This window comes from Falco peregrinus, chromosome 7 (genome assembly GCF_023634155.1).
Source record: "Falco peregrinus isolate bFalPer1 chromosome 7, bFalPer1.pri, whole genome shotgun sequence".
Lineage (NCBI taxonomy): Eukaryota > Metazoa > Chordata > Aves > Falconiformes > Falconidae > Falco > Falco peregrinus.
The window spans coordinates 88,672,977-88,695,261 of record NC_073727.1 but is presented as its reverse complement, the minus strand read 5'-3'; the positions used below and the strand labels follow the sequence as shown (position 1 = coordinate 88,695,261).

The following is a 22,285-nucleotide window of genomic DNA, read 5'->3' as shown; positions in this document are numbered from 1 at the left end:
GCTGTTTATGCAACCTGGGAAAAGAGGATAAGCTGCTGTCCTTACACAGAAGAGAAAGTTTCACCTCTTCTGTTGGTCTTATACCCCTTCCCCTGCTTTATTTTTGCTCTCCCTCAACCCTTGCATTCATTCCATTGAGCACTATTTAATATTTGTTACTTATTTTGCTTCAAGGTGGAGATGCAGATGCTAATGTTAGTCATTTGTGGTGATGGGATTGTGTACTTGTGTCAGCATGCTTGCAGATGATGTCTAAAACTAAGGTTGCCTCTCAGAGCGGCTCTGACTCAGGCAGCGTGGAAGTAGGTTCACTCTTCCAAGGAGCACTCTGCATAATGAAATTCCTGGGCTGGCTGCACAATAAGTACCTTTGCTTCATCACAGTCACGCTTTCTTACATCATTACAGTTAAATTTCCAGGCACCAAAACCTACATTGACCCTGAAACCTACGAGGACCCAAATAGAGCTGTCCATCAATTCGCCAAGGAGCTAGATGCCTCTTGTATTAAAATTGAGCGTGTGATTGGTGCAGGTAAGGCTGCCGTGGCTTCCTGATTCAACTGTTCCATTTAGCTGGGATCGAAGCTCATACATCATAATGACAGGCAAATAATTATACCTCAGGTATAGAAGAACTTTTTGCATTTGCCAGAGTGGTTAAGAGCAATGAAGCTGCACTCGCTTGTAAAATCTAAAAACAAACAGGAGGAAAAAACCCAACAAACCCCAAATAAGTAAATGAAGAGTCTTGCTTGACATTGAAAGCTTGTGGGTTTCTAATTCTGTATCTGCTGTTAAAAATGCAACTGGGGGGAGGGGGGAAGTTTGCCGCCTATTATTTACTGTCAGAGTAAAGGTGTCAGGCATGAGTGCAAATTCTGCTCGCTTTCCTTTTGCAAGTGGGCTTTTTGACCTCTGAACTTTTTTTCATGTGAGTAAGGAAAACTGGCTGCAGCACAAAATCTTAGAGACTAGGAAGGTCTTGTTTCTGTATAACAAAATCTTCCCTAAGGCTGTTTTCTCTTCTACCATTTTTCTTTTTGATATTTTATGAATACAAAAAAGTTATTGTTTAACTTCTCATGACTGATTGTAATTGCACCAGCATTACATTGCTTTTCTTCCTCTTGAACTGTCTACCACCTACTTAAGCCATGGTGTTCATGCTCTAAAAAGGCAGTTTCATTTGTTTGCATTAATAAGATATGTGACATTTTTATTGCAGTACTCCATGTAGTGAAATTAAGTTTCCATGGGTAAGAAAAAAATCAAATACTTTGGATTCCTGGAGGAAATGTTCTTTTGCTTTCCTGTTGTTTTATAGAAGTATTAGTAGAACACTTTTAAAGTCACCCTGTAGTTTGGCATGCACTGTAAATTACATACTGTGGTATTATTTTAAAAGAGAAAAAGAAATATCTCTAAAATAAACTGTTTTACCTGTAGAAAAAAAAACTTTACACTTAGAATTCTCAATGCCTCTCTAAAGTAACCTCACACATGTTGAAACATGTCTTAATCAAGTAGTAGTTCCATTGAAATTAAAAACACTGCTGAGCAAATTATTCGTTCAGATGACTAAGAGCATAAGAATCCAGCCCCTGCAACTAGTAATTTTTGTGATGGTAGAATGGCAGCATCTCTTCTAATAAATAGGCAGTAGACCAGATTTAAATTCAAGATTAGCATAGAAAAATTCCTGAGCTTTATCTTTTGCTTTGAGTTAAAAAACTGTCAGCATAGCAGCAGTTCAGAGCACAGAGATATGTTCAGTTGGACTTTGCTGATACCTTCTGAGCTAAATGCTGAAAACACTTCAGCTGCAGAGTATACACTTTAAAATGTATCTTCACTGTTGTAACAGACTAATTCCAGGATGTTGGCTTTGTTGACCACAGATGAATTTATTCTTACTTTTAATGAGTATAACTGATAGCAAAAAAAATTACTGTGTGTCAGTAGTCATTCTGAAGAAAGTTAGTAAGAAGTGCTATGGTGAAAGCACGTTGTGTGTGGGGTTTAGCTCTGGCTTTAACTTGTTGATGTAGGTAGTGAACAGGAGTTAAATGAAATGCAGTCCAGGAACAATAGAATGTTAAGGACCCAAAGAAGCAACGGAAACTCGTACATCAAAGAAGAACGCGGAATTTCTGCTAGTGACGGCACCAGAACAGCCACTTAGCAGTCTCAATACGCATTATCAGCAATGCTGGCCACATCAGCTATTGAGTAGTGCCATGTCTCTCTCAAACAGGGTGCAAGTATGCTTGTGCTCAGTTTGTACAAGGGATATGTGATTTCCTTGCCAATATTTTCGTTACCATCCCTCTGCGACCACCTATCAGATACAAAATAGTGTCCACTATACTGAGCCCTTGTTCGTGCCACACATCCTTTGTTTTAGCCTCTGAGCTGAGCTAGTGGCTGTGCAGCTGTGCAGTATTCCCACTTTGGTTGTCATATTTTCTGGATTGTTTTTGGGCATAATTTCAGCTGCATAGACTACATTATTGGGAATAAAAGTAGTTCATTGGCTAGTGTCCTGGCCTGGAAAGCATAACATCTAAGTTCAGGTTTCTGGTTTGCCTGAGTGTGAGTGATCTGCTTTTGGAAGTAAATCAAAATCAGATCACAGAGAGCTGGAAAGGAGTTTAGCTTTAGTGTCTCCTGTGCCAAGTATCCTAATTACCTGGCTCTGAAGTATCACACACACACTCTTATACTCGCATCTTGTGTTCAGCATGGAAAAAAAACAATTTTGGAAGGTACTACTAGAGAAAACTGTTATCCTTTAGTAAGTTCTTGTGGCTAGAAACTGTGAGTGAGGTGAGCTCTGAATTCATTAATAGTCATCCATATTGTTAGTGAAGTGCAGGAGAGAAGTTAAGGCACCAGGCTAAGGGCATGAGTAGCCAGTTGCTATGTATTTAACAACTATGCCTCATGGTATTCATAGCTATGACGTGGATATTCAGACCACAACTCCAGTGCCCAAGGATGGTTTGGGCTAGTGCCTCACCAGTACGGGCAGGAACGGTTGTACTCTATCTGGCTGATTATCTCAGGTACAGCACGGTGTTACGAGAGGTATGTGGAGCTGATCTGAGCTAACCTTAATTTATCTAGTATAAAACAGGAGGGAGAGGAATTCAGTTCTGTATGCAGTCATCTCCTATGAGACTCATAAAATGAGCCACGCTGAGGGAAGATTTGACCGAGCAAGTCGATTGGAAATATTAAGGTTCGGTCCAAGTTCTACACTTCTGGTTGGAGAACTGTGAAGCTGAGGCCTAGGTACTGCTTTTTTCTTTCTCTAAGCTCTGCTGTTGAGGGTGACAGGAAAGCAGTAGTGTTAGAACGAAGACGGGACCCTAAACAAGATTTCTCAGAACTCATCTGTTAGGACACCTCAGCATCTACCTCTTCAGGCACTGAGCCCCGTTTCCAAGCATACCTCTCTCCACTGCTAGCCAGATACCTTGCCTGTGTGTATGAGCACTGAAGTCCTGATCCCACCAGGTTTATCAGGCCCTCAGTGTGTGTCCCAAAGGGATTCTCTAATCAAACTCTCTGTGTTAGTCTTTCCTAATTCAATCAGTTTTTTCAGCACTCACCCTAAAACATGTCTTGGATTTAGGTGTGTCTGCATACTCGTGTATACTCAACAGCTTGATGTGAAGGCACTCCACAGGCATGCAGGAAATAAATTTCAGATTTGATGTGATTTGGAGGAGGGATGGATCTATAACTTCCATAGTCCAGATAGATCTGCAAAGTACCAGATTGTTAAATATTTTATATATTTCTGGTGCAAAGTACCAGATTGTTAAATTAAATAAAAAATGAATCTTTCTCTTTTTGAAGAGATGCTCCTCTGTATCCAATATATTACTACCCTTTTCTCCTATATATCCCAAAAGATTTTTCTTCCTGGTTACAGATTAGGGGGTCTGTCTTTCTCTTTCTTGTGACATGGCTGTGAGGCAAGGGACAATCCTTAAATCTTTTACAATCTCTAATAATAGTGACGTAGCTGTACTGCCATTCATCTCCACGCCTTGCATGCTTCCATCCTCTTTCCTGTCCAATGGAGTCCAGTTACTTCTCTCCCAAATTAAGGTTGTTAAGGCTTTTTTTTAAAGTATTCTTGCTGGCTGTTTGGCCATTTTTTCTCACATGCTTCTTCAGGTTCCAATTGTCTGCTGGTTTAGAACCTTTTACAAACTTCCAGCATTTGATTGGGTTTGTTTAATGTAACAGAATTATTTTAAGTCACACCTATCATTTCATAATCTGGAAAGTAAATTAAGCTGCTTGAAGGTAGTGCTTCATTTAACACTGTAACGATGTTAAATTAAAAGCAGCTATGAAAGAGCTGCCTTTTGAAAGAAAAAAAACCATCAGATCTAAAGATAGCAAGGAAACCATGTAGAACAGAAAGACGTTTTCACTTAGAAATGGTATTACTAAGTCTATAATAGTATTTTCTTATGGAAGCCGCTTCATTTTTATTTTCTGTTTTTGAAAAAATGTAACAAATTACTAACAAGTCTTCTAAAAGATTCAAGTAACATGGCTTAACGTGAAGTGTTTTACTCTGCAAGGTACATAGTCAGCAATTAATTTAAAGCACGTGCCTGTCTGCATTCCTAAGTAACCCATTTCAAATGTGAACATTCCCATGTTAAATTTAAACACACACTTAGGCAGCTAGTTGCATCAAGGCATAAAGAGAATATTGATATTATAGTCGGAGTAACTCAGCATCGATTTACTTCATTTTAGGAGAGTTCGGTGAAGTGTGCAGTGGGCGTCTAAAGCTTCCTGGCAAGAGAGATGTTGCGGTAGCCATAAAAACTCTGAAAGTTGGCTACACTGAAAAGCAAAGGAGAGATTTCCTGTGCGAAGCAAGCATCATGGGGCAGTTTGACCACCCCAACGTTGTTCACTTAGAAGGGGTCGTTACCAGAGGTAAGCAGCAGCTTGATCTATCAGTCAAATAACAACATAATGGCAGAAATTACGTTAGCTTATTCATGGTCAAAGATTCAAATTATAAACAGGCTGCACACTCCTAATGGATTTTCTCCTGATGCGTAACTAACTAAAACAATATTGTGTTGTGCTACAACCTGAGGAAAAAATTAAGATGCACGCCTGATTAAAAGATGAAGTACTTCGAAATATATTATTTTTCTAGTTTCATTTAGCCTCAAAGACCATGCAGAGAGATAAGGTTTCTTATGTCCTTTCATATTATCTGAAGTGTCATTATTGCAGAGTCCCGTTCACACAGCATGAGTTAGGAGAACACACTGACATTTTGATTTGTATGGTTTAATTTTGTGAATCAAGACCATGTTCCATGCAGATATTTATGGACTTATTAGAGCTCAGTAACAGTGCTGGAGGCCTCAGAAATACTCATTGTCTCAATGCTTCAGTCCTTCAAAGGAATAACGTGTGTTTTATCAAAAAAAGGCACTCCATTTATGTTACAGTTTTTTCAAACAAAATCGGTCTTTTTTTGGTTTTATTTTTTTCCCTAGGGAAACCAGTCATGATTGTAATAGAATACATGGAGAATGGGGCCTTAGATGCATTTCTTAGGGTGAGTACCAAAATGAAAACATATATAGACATATTTTAAGTGATGTATATATTATGTATTGTCACTTTTAAAAACATGGGTTTATATATGTGCACATATATGTATGCATGCATGATATTCATATAATTAATATTATTTTCAGGCTAAAATGGAGCTTGATGAATACTAGCAGTTCTCTACGTTATTTCCGAAATGAGAGGATCAGACAGAATCGCATGGGAACATTGTAGGAATTGGAGTCATTTAATGTGGCATAGACATGGTGGGTTTTATTATTGCCACCAGCTGAAGTAAAAACCACTGATACCTGAAGCCCAGTCTTCTGCATTTTGGGAGCAGAATTTTATTGTATCAACATGGTGGAAATCAGCACACAAGAATCCCTAATTGAACTATGGTTGTATTTAAGAGAAGAACAAAGGAAAAAGAAATGCAAGTTCACAGCAGTTTAGCATTTTTTGAGTGTGTGTTCTGGACGGGCCCATTCTGACTCCTTACCAGGTGTACAGAGATGATGTATAAACACTGTGTAGAGAACAGAAAGATTATGATCGATTGATAAATTCCAAGCTATGCATAACATTTTCAGTAGCTAGTGTTCCAAAAGGAGGTAGTTCTTATTTTGATACACATAATTATGCTGAGAGATTAAGAGCATATAGGCAAACTATAAAGAGCTGTGCATCAAGTGATCTCTCTTACAAAAGTCTTGCCAGGACTTAGCCAGAAATTTATGATTAGCAAGTTTTGTTCCTTCTAGTACATTAGCTACTTACACGTTTCTTAACGGGATGTACTTTTTTATCTCTGAAGAAAATAAAACTTGTGTATGAAGTGAGTTTCTTTGCCCCAGGATGAATTGCCACAGAAGTAGTAAATAAGTAGAAAGCTAAAGTTGTGAAACTAACTGTTATTTCTCTTCTCAGCTATACTAACAAGAATTGCTGCTCCTTTCTTCCCTCCAGAAACATGACGGGCAATTTACAGTCATTCAGCTGGTGGGAATGTTGAGAGGAATTGCTGCTGGAATGAGATATTTGGCCGATATGGGATATGTACACAGGGATCTTGCAGCACGCAATATTCTTGTCAACAGCAACCTTGTTTGTAAAGTGTCAGACTTTGGCCTTTCCAGAGTTATAGAAGATGATCCAGAGGCTGTCTACACTACTACTGTAAGAGAAATCAATGGGTTTTCATAGCTTTGAGATGTGGTTATTAAGAAGTGTATCTTCTGGAGAGTATAAATAAGAGAAATACGTTCATTGCTTGAGAAATGTTAATCAGTGAAAAGGAAAAGAGTTTCTGCCGGAATCTAGCTCTAATTAGGGACTGATATTTTCACAAGAACATACATTTTTATTTAATAAAATCTAAAAATTTTGCATGGTATCTCATTATTCCCTTCCTCATGATTTTCTGTTTGAAAAAATACAGAGGTTTTACCCCAAAAAATTTTAATCATCTCATTTACTATGAGTCAATTAAAATACTTGTAAGCTATTACTATTTTTCAGACTAGGTTTTATCTCACCAAAATGTTGACTAGCTTGAGGCTAGACTGTGACAAAGCTCAACTCCTGTGTTTTCCCTTGCTTTTGGGTGGGACGCTTTTCTTAAATAAGCATTCATTGGGCACACTATGCTCTTTATTCTTTTGTTGAGCCAGCTCCACTTTCCCGCCCGTGAGGCCTGCTGTGCTTGTTTTCTCATGCTGAGGGAAGGAGGGGCCCCTGGAATCTGCTCCAACAGGCGCACGGATCAGGAAACTGCACCAGCATTCACGGCTGTCACTCCTGCCACTGGGCTCTAAGTGGGATCCTGGTTTAAAAATGTCAGACCACGATTTCAGAGGAGCTGTATGACAAGTCAGCGGGATTTATATGCACAGGATGAGGTTCCCGTCACCTAGCTTCAGCCAGCCAGGAGTTAAATGACTACTGTAAATCAGACATCTAAGCAGCCCCTTAAAATCAATGGAGAGAGAAGCACTTACAGAGAAATGCAGCCAACTTAGCTTAGACAGGTATCTAAGTTTCTATGGTCCAAGTGTTTTAAGAGCCTAAACTTCCACAGACTGCTTTGAAAATTCTGCAATCGATCAGCTATAGTAGATGATATAAGTGCTGCTTCTGATGTTGATGGAAATAATTGTCAATGTACTCTATGGAAGATCGTATGGAAATTTTGTGAAGAAAAATGAAAATTTTCTTCTTCTTTTCTTTTTTTTTTTTTTTTTTTTTTTTTGGTCATAGGGTGGAAAAATTCCAGTGAGATGGACAGCTCCAGAAGCTATCCAGTACCGCAAGTTTACGTCAGCCAGCGATGTGTGGAGTTATGGAATTGTTATGTGGGAAGTAATGTCTTACGGAGAACGGCCTTACTGGGACATGTCAAATCAAGATGTAGGTTATACTTTGTCTGTTTGTGAGCTTGTGTGTGTGTGTGTCTGAGCATGTGTTAGTAAAACAAAAATGACATATTGTAAACACATACATATGTGTTTCACTATACATACATAAAATGTTGGTTTAGAAATAAGATTTATCAGAATACCTTAGGGTTCTCACAAAATGAAAAAGCTATAAAGCTTTCACTTTTTACCTACATCTCTAGATTGTTCTTCCATCATTGGGATGTTGTAGGTCTCTCTCTCGACTATCAAGTAAAATTGGAAAATCAAAAATAATACTATGTGCTCTTCACTTTATTACACTTAAGCATAGAAAGAATTATATTTTTTTCCAATAAAAAATAAATCTGAGGTTTCTGAACCTCAGAGCAATGTTTAATCAGTTGAAAAAAGTTGTTAAAACTCTGAGTGGCAGGTAATGACCTACTTCGGCATTTTCAAGTTAATTATGCTGATTTAACAATATCCTTGTTTGCATAAAATATGACCCAGAGCAACAGGTCAGCAGTAATAGAACAGATGGGTGTTAATCTTGATTTCTGACAAGAGTATCTATTAGTATAGAAGGTACACAGCAAAAAGCCATGCAGGTGAGAAAGATGTCAGAAAGTGTCTCATTTAAAGTTCTTCAGGTCAGGGGCTTGAGTGTGGGGTTTTTTATTATTTTATTTTTTGATCGAATGATCGACATCAAAGTTGGAAAAAAAAAGATAAAAGTGTAAATGATGAGTCAGTTTGGCACAGTGCAAAGTTGTTAATATTTGACAGGTCTCAGTGTCAAAGATTTCATGGACTGTCAAAATATGGGCAAACAAGTCCTTGGGGCAGAGAAAGAGAAATATTTACATTCCCTAGACACCCAGTAGAGTTTCATTTCTTTTGACACCTTCCTTCTGTACTAGATTCAAACATAAAAGAAGTCTGACAGAAATATATGATTCCTCAAAGGCAAACCTTACCTATCTTTCAGGGAACAATAAGGAAAAACTTTTAAATATGGGAGAAATTTTGGTATTTTCATGTTTCTTGTTGGATTTTGAAAAATATGTCCTCCATTGGAAACTGGAAGTAAAGTGCATGACTGAACCTTTTTCATAAAACAAAAAAATTACCACTTCTTGCAGTTTCATTTCTTTTTAGAATCTTACGTGATAATCTTCAGTAGCACATAGTTAAAAGGTTAATCAATTGCTTGGTAAAATAATGTCAAATATTCTTGTATGCTGTGATCTTCAAACGTGTCCTTCCAAAACATACGCACATCCTACCAATCCCCTAGATCAATTTATGATGCAAAAAATTTAGAAAAATCTTATGATTAGTTAGTTATTCTCCTTCACAGTTACCAATGGGAGTATTTAGCTGGAATGAAAAATGCTAAATATGTTTATTTAAATTTTGCATATATAATCAGGCAGTTTATATATCTGACGTGTATGATTTTGCCTAAAATTGGATGTGGGTATAGTCATAGACCAGATTAGATCTCCTAAAAAATATGTCTCCCTGACTTCAGGTCTTTAGATGGCATTTCTTTCATTCTGCCCCTCTTCTTTTAAGTCATTGTTTTAAACTGATGGAGGGTACAAATTTGTGTTGAGGTATCTTTTTAAGCAAAAGTCCTCCCTTTAGCAGCAGCCTGGAACTAGGGTACACCAGAAGAACACTCATCCTAGAAGCTCCCCACAGAGGCACTGCGGGTAGAGCACAGATACACAGCGTTCCCTCAACCTCTCTGAACAGTGGGCTCCCCTCAGTTTAACCCTTGCTGGTAACAGTAGCCCTCAAACTGCTGCGCTTTACCCTGTTCTCCTATTAGACTTCCAGCGTTTGCTGGTTCTTACCCTCGTTCAGTTATTGACCCTAGTGCACATCAGCTTTTCAGAAAGGGGCAAGAGCTTAGGCTTACGTATTTTTTCTTTTACCTACACCTGGATTTATTACCATTATTATTATTATTATTATTATTTAATATTATTATATAACAAGAAGCAGAGTGATAACATTATGTTGTCTGATCCAATTACTCTTATTTAATAGTTCTTCGTTGGCAACCAGTATATATGGTGAACCGACCTGGCCCTCTTCTCATCTACTTTACATCCTCAGATAGCCTGATTATGATAAAAGCATACTTGACTCTTAACAGAGCAGTGTCACCTTTTCTTTTTGCAGCAAAAGCAGAAATTGGAAAACAAATTATGGGAAGTGTAAATAATATAAATCAGTTCTATTAGTAAGAACTCCAGCTGTGTTCTCCTTGTAGCCTTGCTTATTTAAAAAAAAAAATAAAAAAATCCTGCATCTGTTTCATTATCTCAGAGTACTGATTTTTTGGAACCCCACCTCCACCTTTCTTAGCAGATTAGACACCTGTGCCCAAGTTTTGTATAAACTTAAACAAACAAACAAACAAAAACCCAAACCCCCAAACCTTTCCTAGTCTATATTTCACAATGTTTTTCCAGTGTTTTAGATATTCTCAGCAGTTCCACCCATCTCTAGCTAGCTCATTATTTTATATTTCCCAGTTACATCCTTCTTGCTCAGAATACACATCAAAAAAGCTGATTCTGCAGTATCCTCAAAAACTTTTGAAAAATAATATCACCATCTTGATCCTAACCTCTCTTCAGGTTTCTCTGAAGATTGTAGTGAATGTGAAAAGGTCCTGTTCATGATCCTTTCATTCATGTTTTCACTGTTGTGTACACTCTTGGATTTAGTCTTACCTACATGGTTTGCCAGTTCTAACGGTCATAGATATTTTGGTGGTGGTTTTGCTGTTGCTTTCAGATACTTTTTCACTCCTTATTGGTGGTCTCTTCCTTCTGACCTCTTAAGCTTTGTTTGTAGTAAATCATATGTAGTATGCACAAAGCGTTTAATACCTTTTACCTTCTAGGTCAGAAATTCCTGCGTTACTTTGCATAGCATACCAGTTGTCCTATACACACTGTAGCTTATTTGTCACTTTTGTTCCACGGCTGCTTCAAGCATAAGGAGCCATTCTTTTGTTTTCCCTCTTAATACTGCTCTAAAAGATCTTACATTTTACTTTCAATATATTCTTTTCTATATAGTCCTGTTTTTCTAATGGCCCTGTTCTTCTGCATAAAACCTCTATCCTCACCTTCTCTGACAGATAACTTCACTGTCTCTAAACGGTCATCACACTCATTCTTCAAAGTGTGGCTGTTGCTGCGGGAATTTAATATTTCTCCATCATTTTTGAGTTGTAGGACAGTATTGTCTATTCTAAATGTTCAGATAGAAAGCCAAGGCCCAAAGAGATGGAGCAACTTCCATGAGATTGGAAGGACATTCTGTGACATAAACCTGCAGTAAGTGCCCTACCACCGGGCTATGTCTTCTCTGTTCACAACACTTACTTTCTGCAAAATGTTTTGATACAATTATGGACTGCAGCCAGCTTTTTGAAGGTCATTTTGTATTCTTTGCAGTTTTGTCTGCTTTGCAGTCCACTGTTTTTACATTTTCTCATACAACCTATGGAATATTTTCCATCTGAGTTTATTTTCACTAAACCCGGATATTCATCAACTTTATTTATTATACCAGATCTACTTCCTAGGGCTACATCCAGAACAGCTTATGATCTTGCTTTCTGTACAAACTGAGGAAGAAGACAGTCCTATGCACTACCCTTCAGGAGCAAGCACCCTTCCTTAGCAATTCTAATACTGCTATGTCAGTCAATGTCAGTGTGCTTGAAATCCCCCATGAATGGTGTTTTGGCCCTTTTTCGCAAGCCTTTCTTATCTGCCTTGCTTCCTGATGTGCTTTCTTATCCTGCCCTCAAGGTTTACAGCAGTTTCCTGTGATTTTACTTTACCCATTTTTATTTTTTGCTTAAATCCAAATAGACTTGGCTAAGGAAGTCAATTTGGGTGGGTGTAATTCTTGGTTCAGACATTTATGTTCTGCTCCAATCACATCATCATCTAACAGCATCTCTTATTAAAACTAATTTTCTCTTTAGGTGATATATTAAAATACCATTCAGCCAGGTCTTCCTCTCTCACGTGGCACATTCCTGCTACTTTATCATTAATATAACATGGCTAGACATAGAATACAACATTTTTCCCCCTAACAATTTCTGTCTGCTAAACATTTTTCTTGGATCCTTTTGTAGTATCTTCAGGCTTTTTGTATTTTATATGTGCATGCATAGATCCCTATCCATTTACGAGACAGTTGGTTCTACCACACACTCTTTCACAAAAGCCTTGGGGCAAGTAATAATGCTGTCTGAAATAACTCCATTTATCAATCTATCTTTTGCTCTCTCGGTGAATTTAATTGTTGTTCCCCACTGCTCACCTGACTAGGTAATACAGCTGTGCTCTGCACATATAGAAGAATATGTGTAAGAAGGCCAAAGATAAAGTCAGGGAAATTATTTGAAAACAGGAAGGCTAGTGTCAAAACAACAGTCATATTTTTGCAACACTGATGGAAAATTTTAGTTTATTGATTTTCTGGGGGTTTATTTTTTTTTATTATTTATTGTACTGAGTAGCAATATATATGTTTAAATATCCCTTGATGAAAAATTAACTATGTTGGCTACTAGGTTATAAAAGCAATCGAAGAAGGCTATCGTTTGCCAGCACCCATGGATTGCCCAGCAGGACTGCACCAGCTGATGCTAGATTGTTGGCAGAAGGAACGCGGTGAAAGGCCGAAGTTTGAGCAGATAGTTGGTATTCTGGACAAAATGATTAGAAACCCAAACAGCTTGAAAACCCCACTGGGAACCTGTAGCAGGTAAGAAAAGCTCTAGTGTGTGTTCTTATGATGGTGCATGTGGCTGGGTTCTGGATGTTCTGCTTGGTGGCTGCTCCCAGTTCACACTTACTCCATGTGTGTCTCACAGTTCCTCCTTCCTTCTGTTCCCTGTTCTTCCCTTCCCTCATTTGCCCTTCTTTTTTTACCATGCTGAACAAAGCCAAAAAGGACTTTCTTAAAAAAATAACCAAAATAAAGTAAATAACTTGGAACTAACACATTTCTCAGTAAACTACTGCCTGCTCATCACGCTTTCCACACTTTCACCACTAGCAGTCTTTGTTTTCCTTATTTCTTAAAGTTGTGAAGTCTGGAGGGCAAGGATCATGAGTTACTGTAGTTTTATATGATGTATCCCTTGCCCTAAGAACTGCTACAGTAGAAATAGTAATTAATCGTACTCATTCTTGGCCAATGTACTTTGACATGCTACACTCTAGATTTTTACCTTTCATTTTCTGGCTTTTAACTCCTTTCAGTGATTGCATCTCATTGTATTTCATGGTGTAGATTTTAATGGCTTCTTCATAAATTTCAGGTGAATTATTTGATTGTGGTAATCTTTTGATCAGTTAGCTAGATCACTACACTAGGGAATCAACTGGCCTGTACTCTACTCCCAGTTCTTCTACTGCCTGATTTCCTGTGTGACCTTAAGCAACTTACTTTGTGTCTCTGCTCTTTCCTTGTCTTTGTTTTGTCCCATCCAATTGAATAATGGGAATAGATACTACTATGTTTTCCAAGATGCTTAAAAGAATAGCATCTTTTTTTTACTCAGCAACTTTAGTTGCAGCTGCTGTCATGCTAGGTAATAAGGTTGATTTTCTGTTAGTAACAATAGTCCACTAGGCTGATTTTGCTCACTCTGACTTTTCATCTTTTACGTGAATAAGCTTAGGAAGTATATGTTGTGAGCTACAGAGCAGTCAAAAGCTACTCACAGAATAACCTAAGCTGTGTATAAAGGCCTATTACTTTCTACTCTTGACATTTTTAGTACCCCAAACTTATTTGACTCTCACCTTGCTAAATACTCCCTGATGTTTTACTCTCTTTGGAAACAACTTACTTTCCTTTTTCCTTCTCCGTAGACCAATTAGCCCTCTTCTGGACCAGAACACTCCCGATTTTACCACTTTCTGCTCCGTAGGCGAATGGTTACAAGCTATTAAGATGGAAAGATATAAGGATAATTTCACAGCAGCAGGCTACAACTCTCTTGAATCAGTTGCCAGGATGACTATTGAGTAAGTTAGTACTGGACATGTTTAACGTGCATTTAGGGAATTTCTAGGTAAAATAATACACAATGTTCAACTCTAAAACTTTATCCTGAGTACAAACATGGTACTTGGGATTAAGCCAGCTGGTTTAGCAGCTGATGGTGTTATATTAGAGCATCCCATGAAAGGGCAAATGCCCTGCTACCTATGTGTAGCATCACTTCTTTCCCTGCTTTTGAGGCCAATTAAAAAAACACCAAATGGCTAGAATCTGAGGAAGAATGTGGCCCATTTTGAAGTATGTATTTATAGGAAAATAACCACTTTTGCCTCCACTACCTGACCTTTTTCCAGACACGTACTAGGAAGATGTGGAATTTTCTTCGAATTGGCTGGGGGTTGCCTGTGTCCTGCAAGAAATGACTTTGCATCAAGATAAAAGTCTATAGAAGCAAAACAATTTTCTGAAGGCAAGCATGGCCTGTATTGGTACTGCCATCTTAAACAGGTCTTCTTGGCACCCTGCAAACAATATTCTTGTTCTGATGGTTGCCAAACACATGTAATTCCTCTTATAGAGGGCAGTGGGTTTCTAAACAAGTTTCTAAAAAGAATATTCTCAAGTTTGCAACCCTACTGTTATCTGCCTGGTATCACTAGAGGTCTCAGCCTATAGCTTGGGAATGTCATCAGAGCCCACAAGCTTCTACTAGGTCAGTAGCACTAGTAGCAGTGGAACTGAACCGGCTGCTCCTTTTTCATTTGCATGATGGGAACGGGCCACTATGCAAAGGGTTTCTCCTGGCATCTCTTTAGGAAGCAGAATGTGATTCCCAAAGTCTTGGTTTTGTACCTAACTTTGTCCTGAAAGCCACCCAAGGTATTTTACAAGAGAAGTGTCTCTTTCTTCGGTTGTCCTTAAAAACCCCAACAAAAGATTATCATAGCGCAAAACTTACTGGCCTCATTCTCAGATGTGGAGACACATGCAGTGTAATTACATGACATTTGCCATATAATTGCACTCCTTGCTGAGAAGTTGAGCAGTGCCTATATGAACTTCATAGTACTGAGCTGAGGTTCCAGTATAGCTTCAATGTTAGAAACCTGTAGCCCAGACCACTACGTAGCTTTGACTCACAGTTGAATACCATACAATAGCAGTCTAAGTTGAAAAATTAACAATGTACGCATTTATCTTCCCCAGGGATGTGATGAGTTTAGGGATCACGTTGGTTGGTCATCAAAAGAAAATCATGAGCAGCATTCAGACTATGAGAGCACAAATGCTACATTTACACGGCACTGGCATCCAAGTGTGATAGACATTTCTCCCTTATGAGGGAGGTGACAGACTGAGAGAACAGCACTGGCCTTCAGTATATATGAAGTGCTGCTAGAAGACACTTGATTTCCTGGGTCCTTCCTGCAGTGAATAGAAGAGCTACAAGAAGCACCTACAGACTTGAACTCCTAAGTGCCACCAGAATTTATGAAAAGGGAATTAGGATCCACCAGTGGTGGCAAGGAAAACAGCAGTGACAATAAACAAAGTACTACCTGAATAAACATACAAACACCTTGAGCTCTCTAACCTCCTTTTTATCTAATAGACTTTTTAAATGTACATAAAAATTTAAAAAAGAATATATTTGTCAGATAAAATCATGATATTATTGTTGAATTCAACAAAATATTTTCCTTAAATCTGTGATTTCTGAATCTTTTTTTAATCATTTGTGTTTATTCTTCATAAAGACTTTCTTTTAGTATGATGTTTATATCTTTGGACCTTTTTAGTGCTAATTCTATGACACATTACTACACTGGGTACCTCTGAAGGATTATTTGAGTTTCTAGAGATTTAAGAAGCATGACCAAGCAATGTATATCTGTCCAAACTTTGGTATCCTTTTGTGCCATTTACTTTTGTTAAATCAGTACCGTATTGACATGGCTAGCTAATTGGCAGGGAGTCAGGAAAATGCAAGTTGCCAAGAGCTCTGATATTTTTTAAAGAATTTTTTAAGGTTACACATATACTATCTTTTAAAAGAAAATAAAAGAGGAAAAAAAAAAAAAAAAAAAAAAAAAGGAAAAGCAATAATGACCCCTAAGTAGTTCTAGGCACTTTTAGCAAATTGTTTGCAAGATGATTTTAATGGACTAGAGTTAAAGTGAGATATACTCTAAGACATAGATCTTCAACTGTAAACTTGCTGGGACACTGCATTGAATGGACAAGTGATTGTAGGCGTGTCTCAGAACATGGATGCAGTTCTCCAGTGTTATCTAAACCATTTAATCTGAGCACACCACATTTTTTTTCAATACTCTGCATTAGCAAATCTGAGAGAAATAGCTGGCATATATTTTGTATGAGTTTAAGCTGTATGCAGTCCAGCTGTCAGAACAAGGACATAGATTTTATATGAGAACTGTAGAGCATGAGGCAAGGGGCAGTTCAAAATTTTCAGGTTTTTTACAAGCTTTTGCTGCTCTGAAGAAACATGCATATGTGTGCTCGCACAGACACAACTCGCTCATCAGGAACACAGATGCAAGAATAGTTGCTGAATGGAATATCTTTTTACACACCTATATATGAATTTTGTTTGATTAAAACATTTAACTACCGTAAGCAATAATGAACGAGGTCTTTACGGATATTGCAGGAATGTATATGAACCAGAGAGAAAAGCTTTAAAAGAAATCTGAAAATTGTGAACTACCCCAGCAATGAAATGCTGTACTTCCAAAGAGAATTGGGCTGCTTCTATTGATTTTGATAGAGAAAGATCCCAGGGATCAGTCATAAATTGGTCTTGTTTGATAATGTGGGCATCCACACAAAAAAAAAAAAAAACAAAAGAAAAACCCTGTAAATGTTCCTTTGTAAAACTTGTAAATTTTATTTATACTGTCTTGTTTTGTACACACGTTTATGTGTAGTGAGCTCTGAATACATTGAAAATGCACTATATTTTTCTATTTTACTTGCAGAGCATCACAAACAAACATGTATATTCAGTGCTACATAATGTGTTTTCCCACATTTAGGACCAAAGATAGTTATCAAAAACTTAAATGCATCATTTCTCCCCTCCTTTTTTCTCCCCCCTTTTAGATCACTGTACAGTGTTATATTTGTCATTTTATTTATTTGTTTCATTAGAAAAATCAGTTTGGTTATACTAATTTTTTTGTCCCCCCTGCCTTTGTTGAAGAAAATCTGTAAAAAGCTTTTAACTAGCATAATCCCGTTACATAGACACTTCCATTTGTAATCTTTGTAATAGACTGTAAATATATTTTTGGAACTATAATGCAATGTGCATAAGGGTTATTTTTCAGTGTCCATATATGATTGTTTATACAATTCACAGCACTTTACAGTCATGCTGAGAAGCCTAATTTATTGCCTGGATTTGGGCAGAGTAAGAAAAAAAGGTGAATATTCTTATTTCATATTAGATTGTCATTCAGTAGAAATGGAGTTATTTTCATGTATGCAGCTCAAGATGGTTTTTTAACTATTAAAATTAATTTTCTAGAAACACTGTAGAAGTAAGACGCAGAGTAGACTGCATGCCCGATATTGAAATTAGTGCAAACAAGCACTCGGCCAAGGCACTTTGAGTAGCCGTTGGAACACCCTTAATTAATAAACATCCGTTTTGTGTAGAAACAAATGCTAAGTGCCTCGGTACTGGGGTGAGCATCTGTGGGCAGCTGCACAGGGTGCTTGTCAGTTTTGCTGCTGCTTTAGGCACCCAGCTGTGAATTTAGGGGGCTTAAATTCAGACACCTGCTTCCTCATAAATCTCGGCTATTGTTTCTGAGGGCTCGGTGTTTAAAGGTGCGATGCAGCAATGCTGGTATTGCTGAGAACCCACTAACCCTAGCTGCAAGAGACTTGAGGCCAGGCTTCACCTTTAGGACTTGTTCAGTCAATGTTCTGAAGCACAGAGGCCTCAAAGCGTGCGTGGTGACCTGGGATCCCACATGCAAAAGTGAGGGCCCTAATGGTATTTCTTCCTTATTTTTCCTTGTTTGATTTAAGCCATCTTCTTTGAATAGTAAATATATTTTAGCATTCATCTATACACCTTGACTGCCTTAATGTTGCCACAGATTTTTACACGTTTGAAAGTGGTAGAGTAGACCCAGAAAGCACAATCGCTATCAATACTCCCATCTATCTGTTCAGAACATTACTGCGATTTTAGAGCACATGCATGTAAATGGGTTTGTAGCTGGTAGAGCAGCAACATGTTGATGTTGGTTGCAGTTCCCCAGGTTCCAGGAAAACATAGTCCAGCGTAAGAAAAATAAAGTGCCAGAGAAAGTTGATGTTCGTGGGAGGAACGGAAGAAAAAGTTGGGTCAGAGGGAGAATTAAAGGCTAAATGATGAAACAAAGACATTATCTCAGTTCTGGCTTAATTTTATTGAATTTGGAAATTGTGTATCGTTTAAGACAGATTATCAGGCTGTCAGTGAGGCTGATCTTTCTTGACTTTATCCATCTACAAGCATCTAAAAGAGATGTGCCTAAGACAAGCAGGATGAATCTCCCTCTGGGAATGCTTATCTCCATTACCTGTAGAGGGACCCCAGATGATTAGCTTAAATTAGGCATCAAATGTCTAGATAGTTAGGTGAGGTGATTTCTACCCTCTGTGTCCTTGGCTGCTGCAGTTTCCCCCCCGCAAGCTGAGTGTCATAGAAAGGCAGATCCTCCACTGCCAGTCTGTCCCAGAATGTATTTAAACTGGGCTTTATCACAGAGAGAGGTGATTATTTTTTTTTTATTCCAAGATTTGTAACAGATCATCTAAATGCTTTTTTGTATGTGGGTATTAATTCTTGAAAAAAATTGTGATTGTTCTGAGGAAGACCTGCCTAGTAAATTACAGTTATTTAATATTTTAAATAATCAGAAATATTTGCTGACATACTGCTTCACTACAGAGGTTATGTGATCAGATATGATAGTTGCTGTTTGCAAAATCATGTTTATCTAAAGCCTTGTCATGTAAAAATCTCCAGGAGGCAAAGATGCTTAAATGTATCTCAAATTGAATGTTGCCCTTAATATCTCAATAATTGAGCTCTGTCTGTATTATTCTCCATTTAAAATGAGGTTTTTATATTTGTTTAAGCTGGAGTTATCTGGCATCAACTGAGGGAGTTTGAAAAAATGATTTTAAATTAAATTTGCTTTTCTCCACTAATAGTAATATACAGTAAATAGTTTCCACTGTTTTGAATGTTACAAAACCTATTGCTTTAATGTGGGGGATGAAGGGGTTTATTTTTGTTTTGTTGTTGGTATTTTTTTACATTTATTGGTTAGTAGTTGAAATAAAAAATGATAATTTGTCCTTAACTTTCTAATATAATTCATATATAGCAATTTTGAGATTGATTTAAATTCTGCGACTCCCGGGTTACTACTGAGATGGTTATCATGTCACTACACCTATAATACCAAGTGATGCCAAGGCACCCTGCCACAAGGGTGGGTTCAGCTGGCATTCTGTTGCCCAGTAATGGCATGAAACAATCCACTGACCATCTGTGAGACGTGAAGGCCAACTCAGCCCAAAAAGGGTCATTTCACCTTTCAAAAATATATATGTGACTTGTTAGAGCTAACGCTCCCTAATGCATTACTTCCCTTCGTGCAGTTAGAAAGCAGTATGCTCATGATATGTGTTTGGGGTTTGGTGGGGTTTGTTTGTTTGTTTTATTTTATTTTAAATGACTGACATTTGGGGTACTTGTGGAAGAGAACAGTTCCCAGACAGGATGACAAGCCCAGTTTGAGAAAAGTATGATACAAATTCTTGCCTGACGGTAAATCGGGCAGCACGTGCTGCAGGGGTATCAGGCAGTTGGTGCTGTGATTTGCTGAGCAACTAGCACTGCAGGGTTTGTGCATGTTCAGGATCTGTTAGGACTGCACATCTGATGAATTAACTGATATGTAGAAACAGGTGATTTTTCCCCCCCGCTAACTTGGAATGGATTTGTAGATGGTAGATTTGGGCAAGACTACGCAAAATTCTTAGCTTCAAACTAATTTCTAGTAAAACAAGAAATTCCGGGCAGCAGCCTGTATTTTCTCTCCTATTCCCTCAAGGTTTGTCAAGCATAGCCAACAATTACTTTTAAACAGAGATCTTTATTGTTTGCCTAGTGCAGCCTTCTATTTACTTGGGAATAGGCAGTTCTGTAATTAAATTTCCTGCAAAAAGGACTGGGGAGACATAGGGGAGGGGGGAGGTAATACAAAAGTTTGGGGAAAAAAAAAAACACGGACAAGAAAGAAAATCCCAGTCCAACAAATGACCTGCGAAACCCAAAGTATGGCTGGGCTCACCATTTTTGTAACACATTCCATATAGGAATTTGAAAAATATAAGAGGTTAAACCATAGGCACAAAATCTGCAATATCCTGATAAAAGAGTAGTGGCAGAATGCAAGCTACATTTGTGAGAGTTTTTCCTCTCTGGATTTGGTTTTGTGAGATTTTTAAGTTGCAATAGTTAACACATGCATTTAAAGTAAAATCTCTTGGGACAGGCCAAGGGCCAAAACTAGTGTGTCTATAAAATCTGTTAAATTCTCAGTGCATTTTCATGGTGGGTAAGGGTTAGGCAGTTTGATAGTGAAAGAAGTCATGTGGAGCCTGCATGCTGTACAGACTGTAGATTATTTCCAGCGAGATTATGAAAGGGTTAAAAAGGAAACCCTCACTTTTGTACGTAGTGAAAAGTCAGAAGATGGGAGGGAATGGAAAGAGAGGGGCAAGAAGTCATTCAGAATGTGTGAGTCTAAGACGTAGGGCTCCGCAAGACATTGCTGGCAGGGGAGTTAAGGAGTGTCAAGATTTTTTAAGTAAAGAGACACTGTTAATAAAATATACCTAATAATCTAATGTGGAGTGGTTTCAGTACTCTGATTTTTCCTCAGGCCAGATTGGAATTTGTCAAAGAGACTAAATTGAGACAGATGGGAAAGCCACTGGTAATACACAGCTCATTCAAGCAGACTTTAAAGAGACTTGAAAGGAGAATTTTACATTAAAAGCCCGAAAATAAAACATGAACTCTGATGATATTTACACTCAGAAGGTTTTAGAGTAGTTCTCTTTAAGTCTAGAGTAATGATAGCAGATTTTAGCGCTGATACAATACAAATTGGGTGAAATTAATGTCTAATTAGAATGACCAAAAAAAGAACAACAAGTCAAAAAAAAAATAAGAGTTGATGTCTTGATAGACTGTGAAAAAAGATGTGATACAGCCATGCAAAACTTGTGTAGCCAGCCAAATGAATCTTGGACAAAACAAGACATAATGTCTAGTGCCAGAAGAGCTAAATGAGGAACAGAAAACCTATTCATCCATGGACCAAAGGCTTCCGTATTTAATTGAACCAAATAACCAATTGTAGAACTGTGCTGCTAATAATAATTAATACTAATAATGAAATACTACAACTCAGAGGTCATCTGATGGATCATAATATGGCCAACACTGGAAACCACACTCAGTGCTTAAGCACAAAGACTTATGTGTGCCGCTGGTATTAGAGTTCCTTGACTGAGTATTTAAAGTCATTTATAAACCAGAGACATTATAGCCCCAGGTCCATAACTAAAGCCTTCCTCTTTTGTGCAAAAAAAAAAAAATAAAAATGCTGAGCAACCTGTAAGGTCTATCAAGTGCAATAAAAATTATCTTCAGGTTATTTCCTTAGAATTACCAATAAAACCATGACTTTATCTCTTACAAAAGAAACAAACTTCCTGCTCCAAAAGATGCCATCTCACTAAGAAGAAAAGTCATCCATTAGTTTTACTAGTACATCCAAATCTGGCTTGAAGGAGGCTAGACTGAAGAATGGTAGATATAATGTGTCCATGTTGATCCCTCACATGTCATGTCTGTAGAAACATTACTCAGGCAATTTCTTGACTATCATTCAACCCGTTTTACTATGCCAGCTTCCACTGGCTTCCTGAATGGCTGCACTGTCCATTTTTAAGATGTTTCCTGCACATGTTTCAGTTGCCTTTCCTCAGGGACCAACCAGCCTATGCCAAGAATGCATGTGTAGCTTAAGAGTAAGAAGTTCTAGGAATCTCAGATTAGTTCTCTCCAGAGTGTTCTTTCCAGTCATAGTTGTAAATTGGATGTGTTTTCCC

At 37.9% G+C, this 22,285-nt stretch overlaps 1 protein-coding gene across 6 annotated transcripts in view; it reads left to right on the top strand.

The window, feature by feature from the left end:
* EPHA7 (EPH receptor A7) overlaps nucleotides 1–22,285 on the top strand; it is a 169,583-nt gene that overhangs the window by 138,912 nt on the left and 8,386 nt on the right. For 2 of the 6 annotated variants that reach the window (XM_055810699.1, XM_005236892.3), the window contains exons 10-17: nucleotides 409–534; nucleotides 4,788–4,973; nucleotides 5,552–5,613; nucleotides 6,579–6,788; nucleotides 7,869–8,018; nucleotides 12,627–12,820; nucleotides 13,936–14,091; nucleotides 15,275–19,451. In XM_055810699.1, coding sequence (XP_055666674.1) covers nucleotides 409–534; nucleotides 4,788–4,973; nucleotides 5,552–5,613; nucleotides 6,579–6,788; nucleotides 7,869–8,018; nucleotides 12,627–12,820; nucleotides 13,936–14,091; nucleotides 15,275–15,389 — 1,199 coding nt within the window. In that variant the 3' untranslated portion in view covers nucleotides 15,390–19,451. Of the gene's footprint in view, nucleotides 1–408; nucleotides 535–4,787; nucleotides 4,974–5,551; nucleotides 5,614–6,578; nucleotides 6,789–7,868; nucleotides 8,019–12,626; nucleotides 12,821–13,935; nucleotides 14,092–15,274; nucleotides 19,452–22,285 lie in introns of those variants that run through there. The other 4 variants (XM_027786022.2, XM_013298694.3, XM_055810698.1 and 1 more) reach the window with 4 other exon arrangements.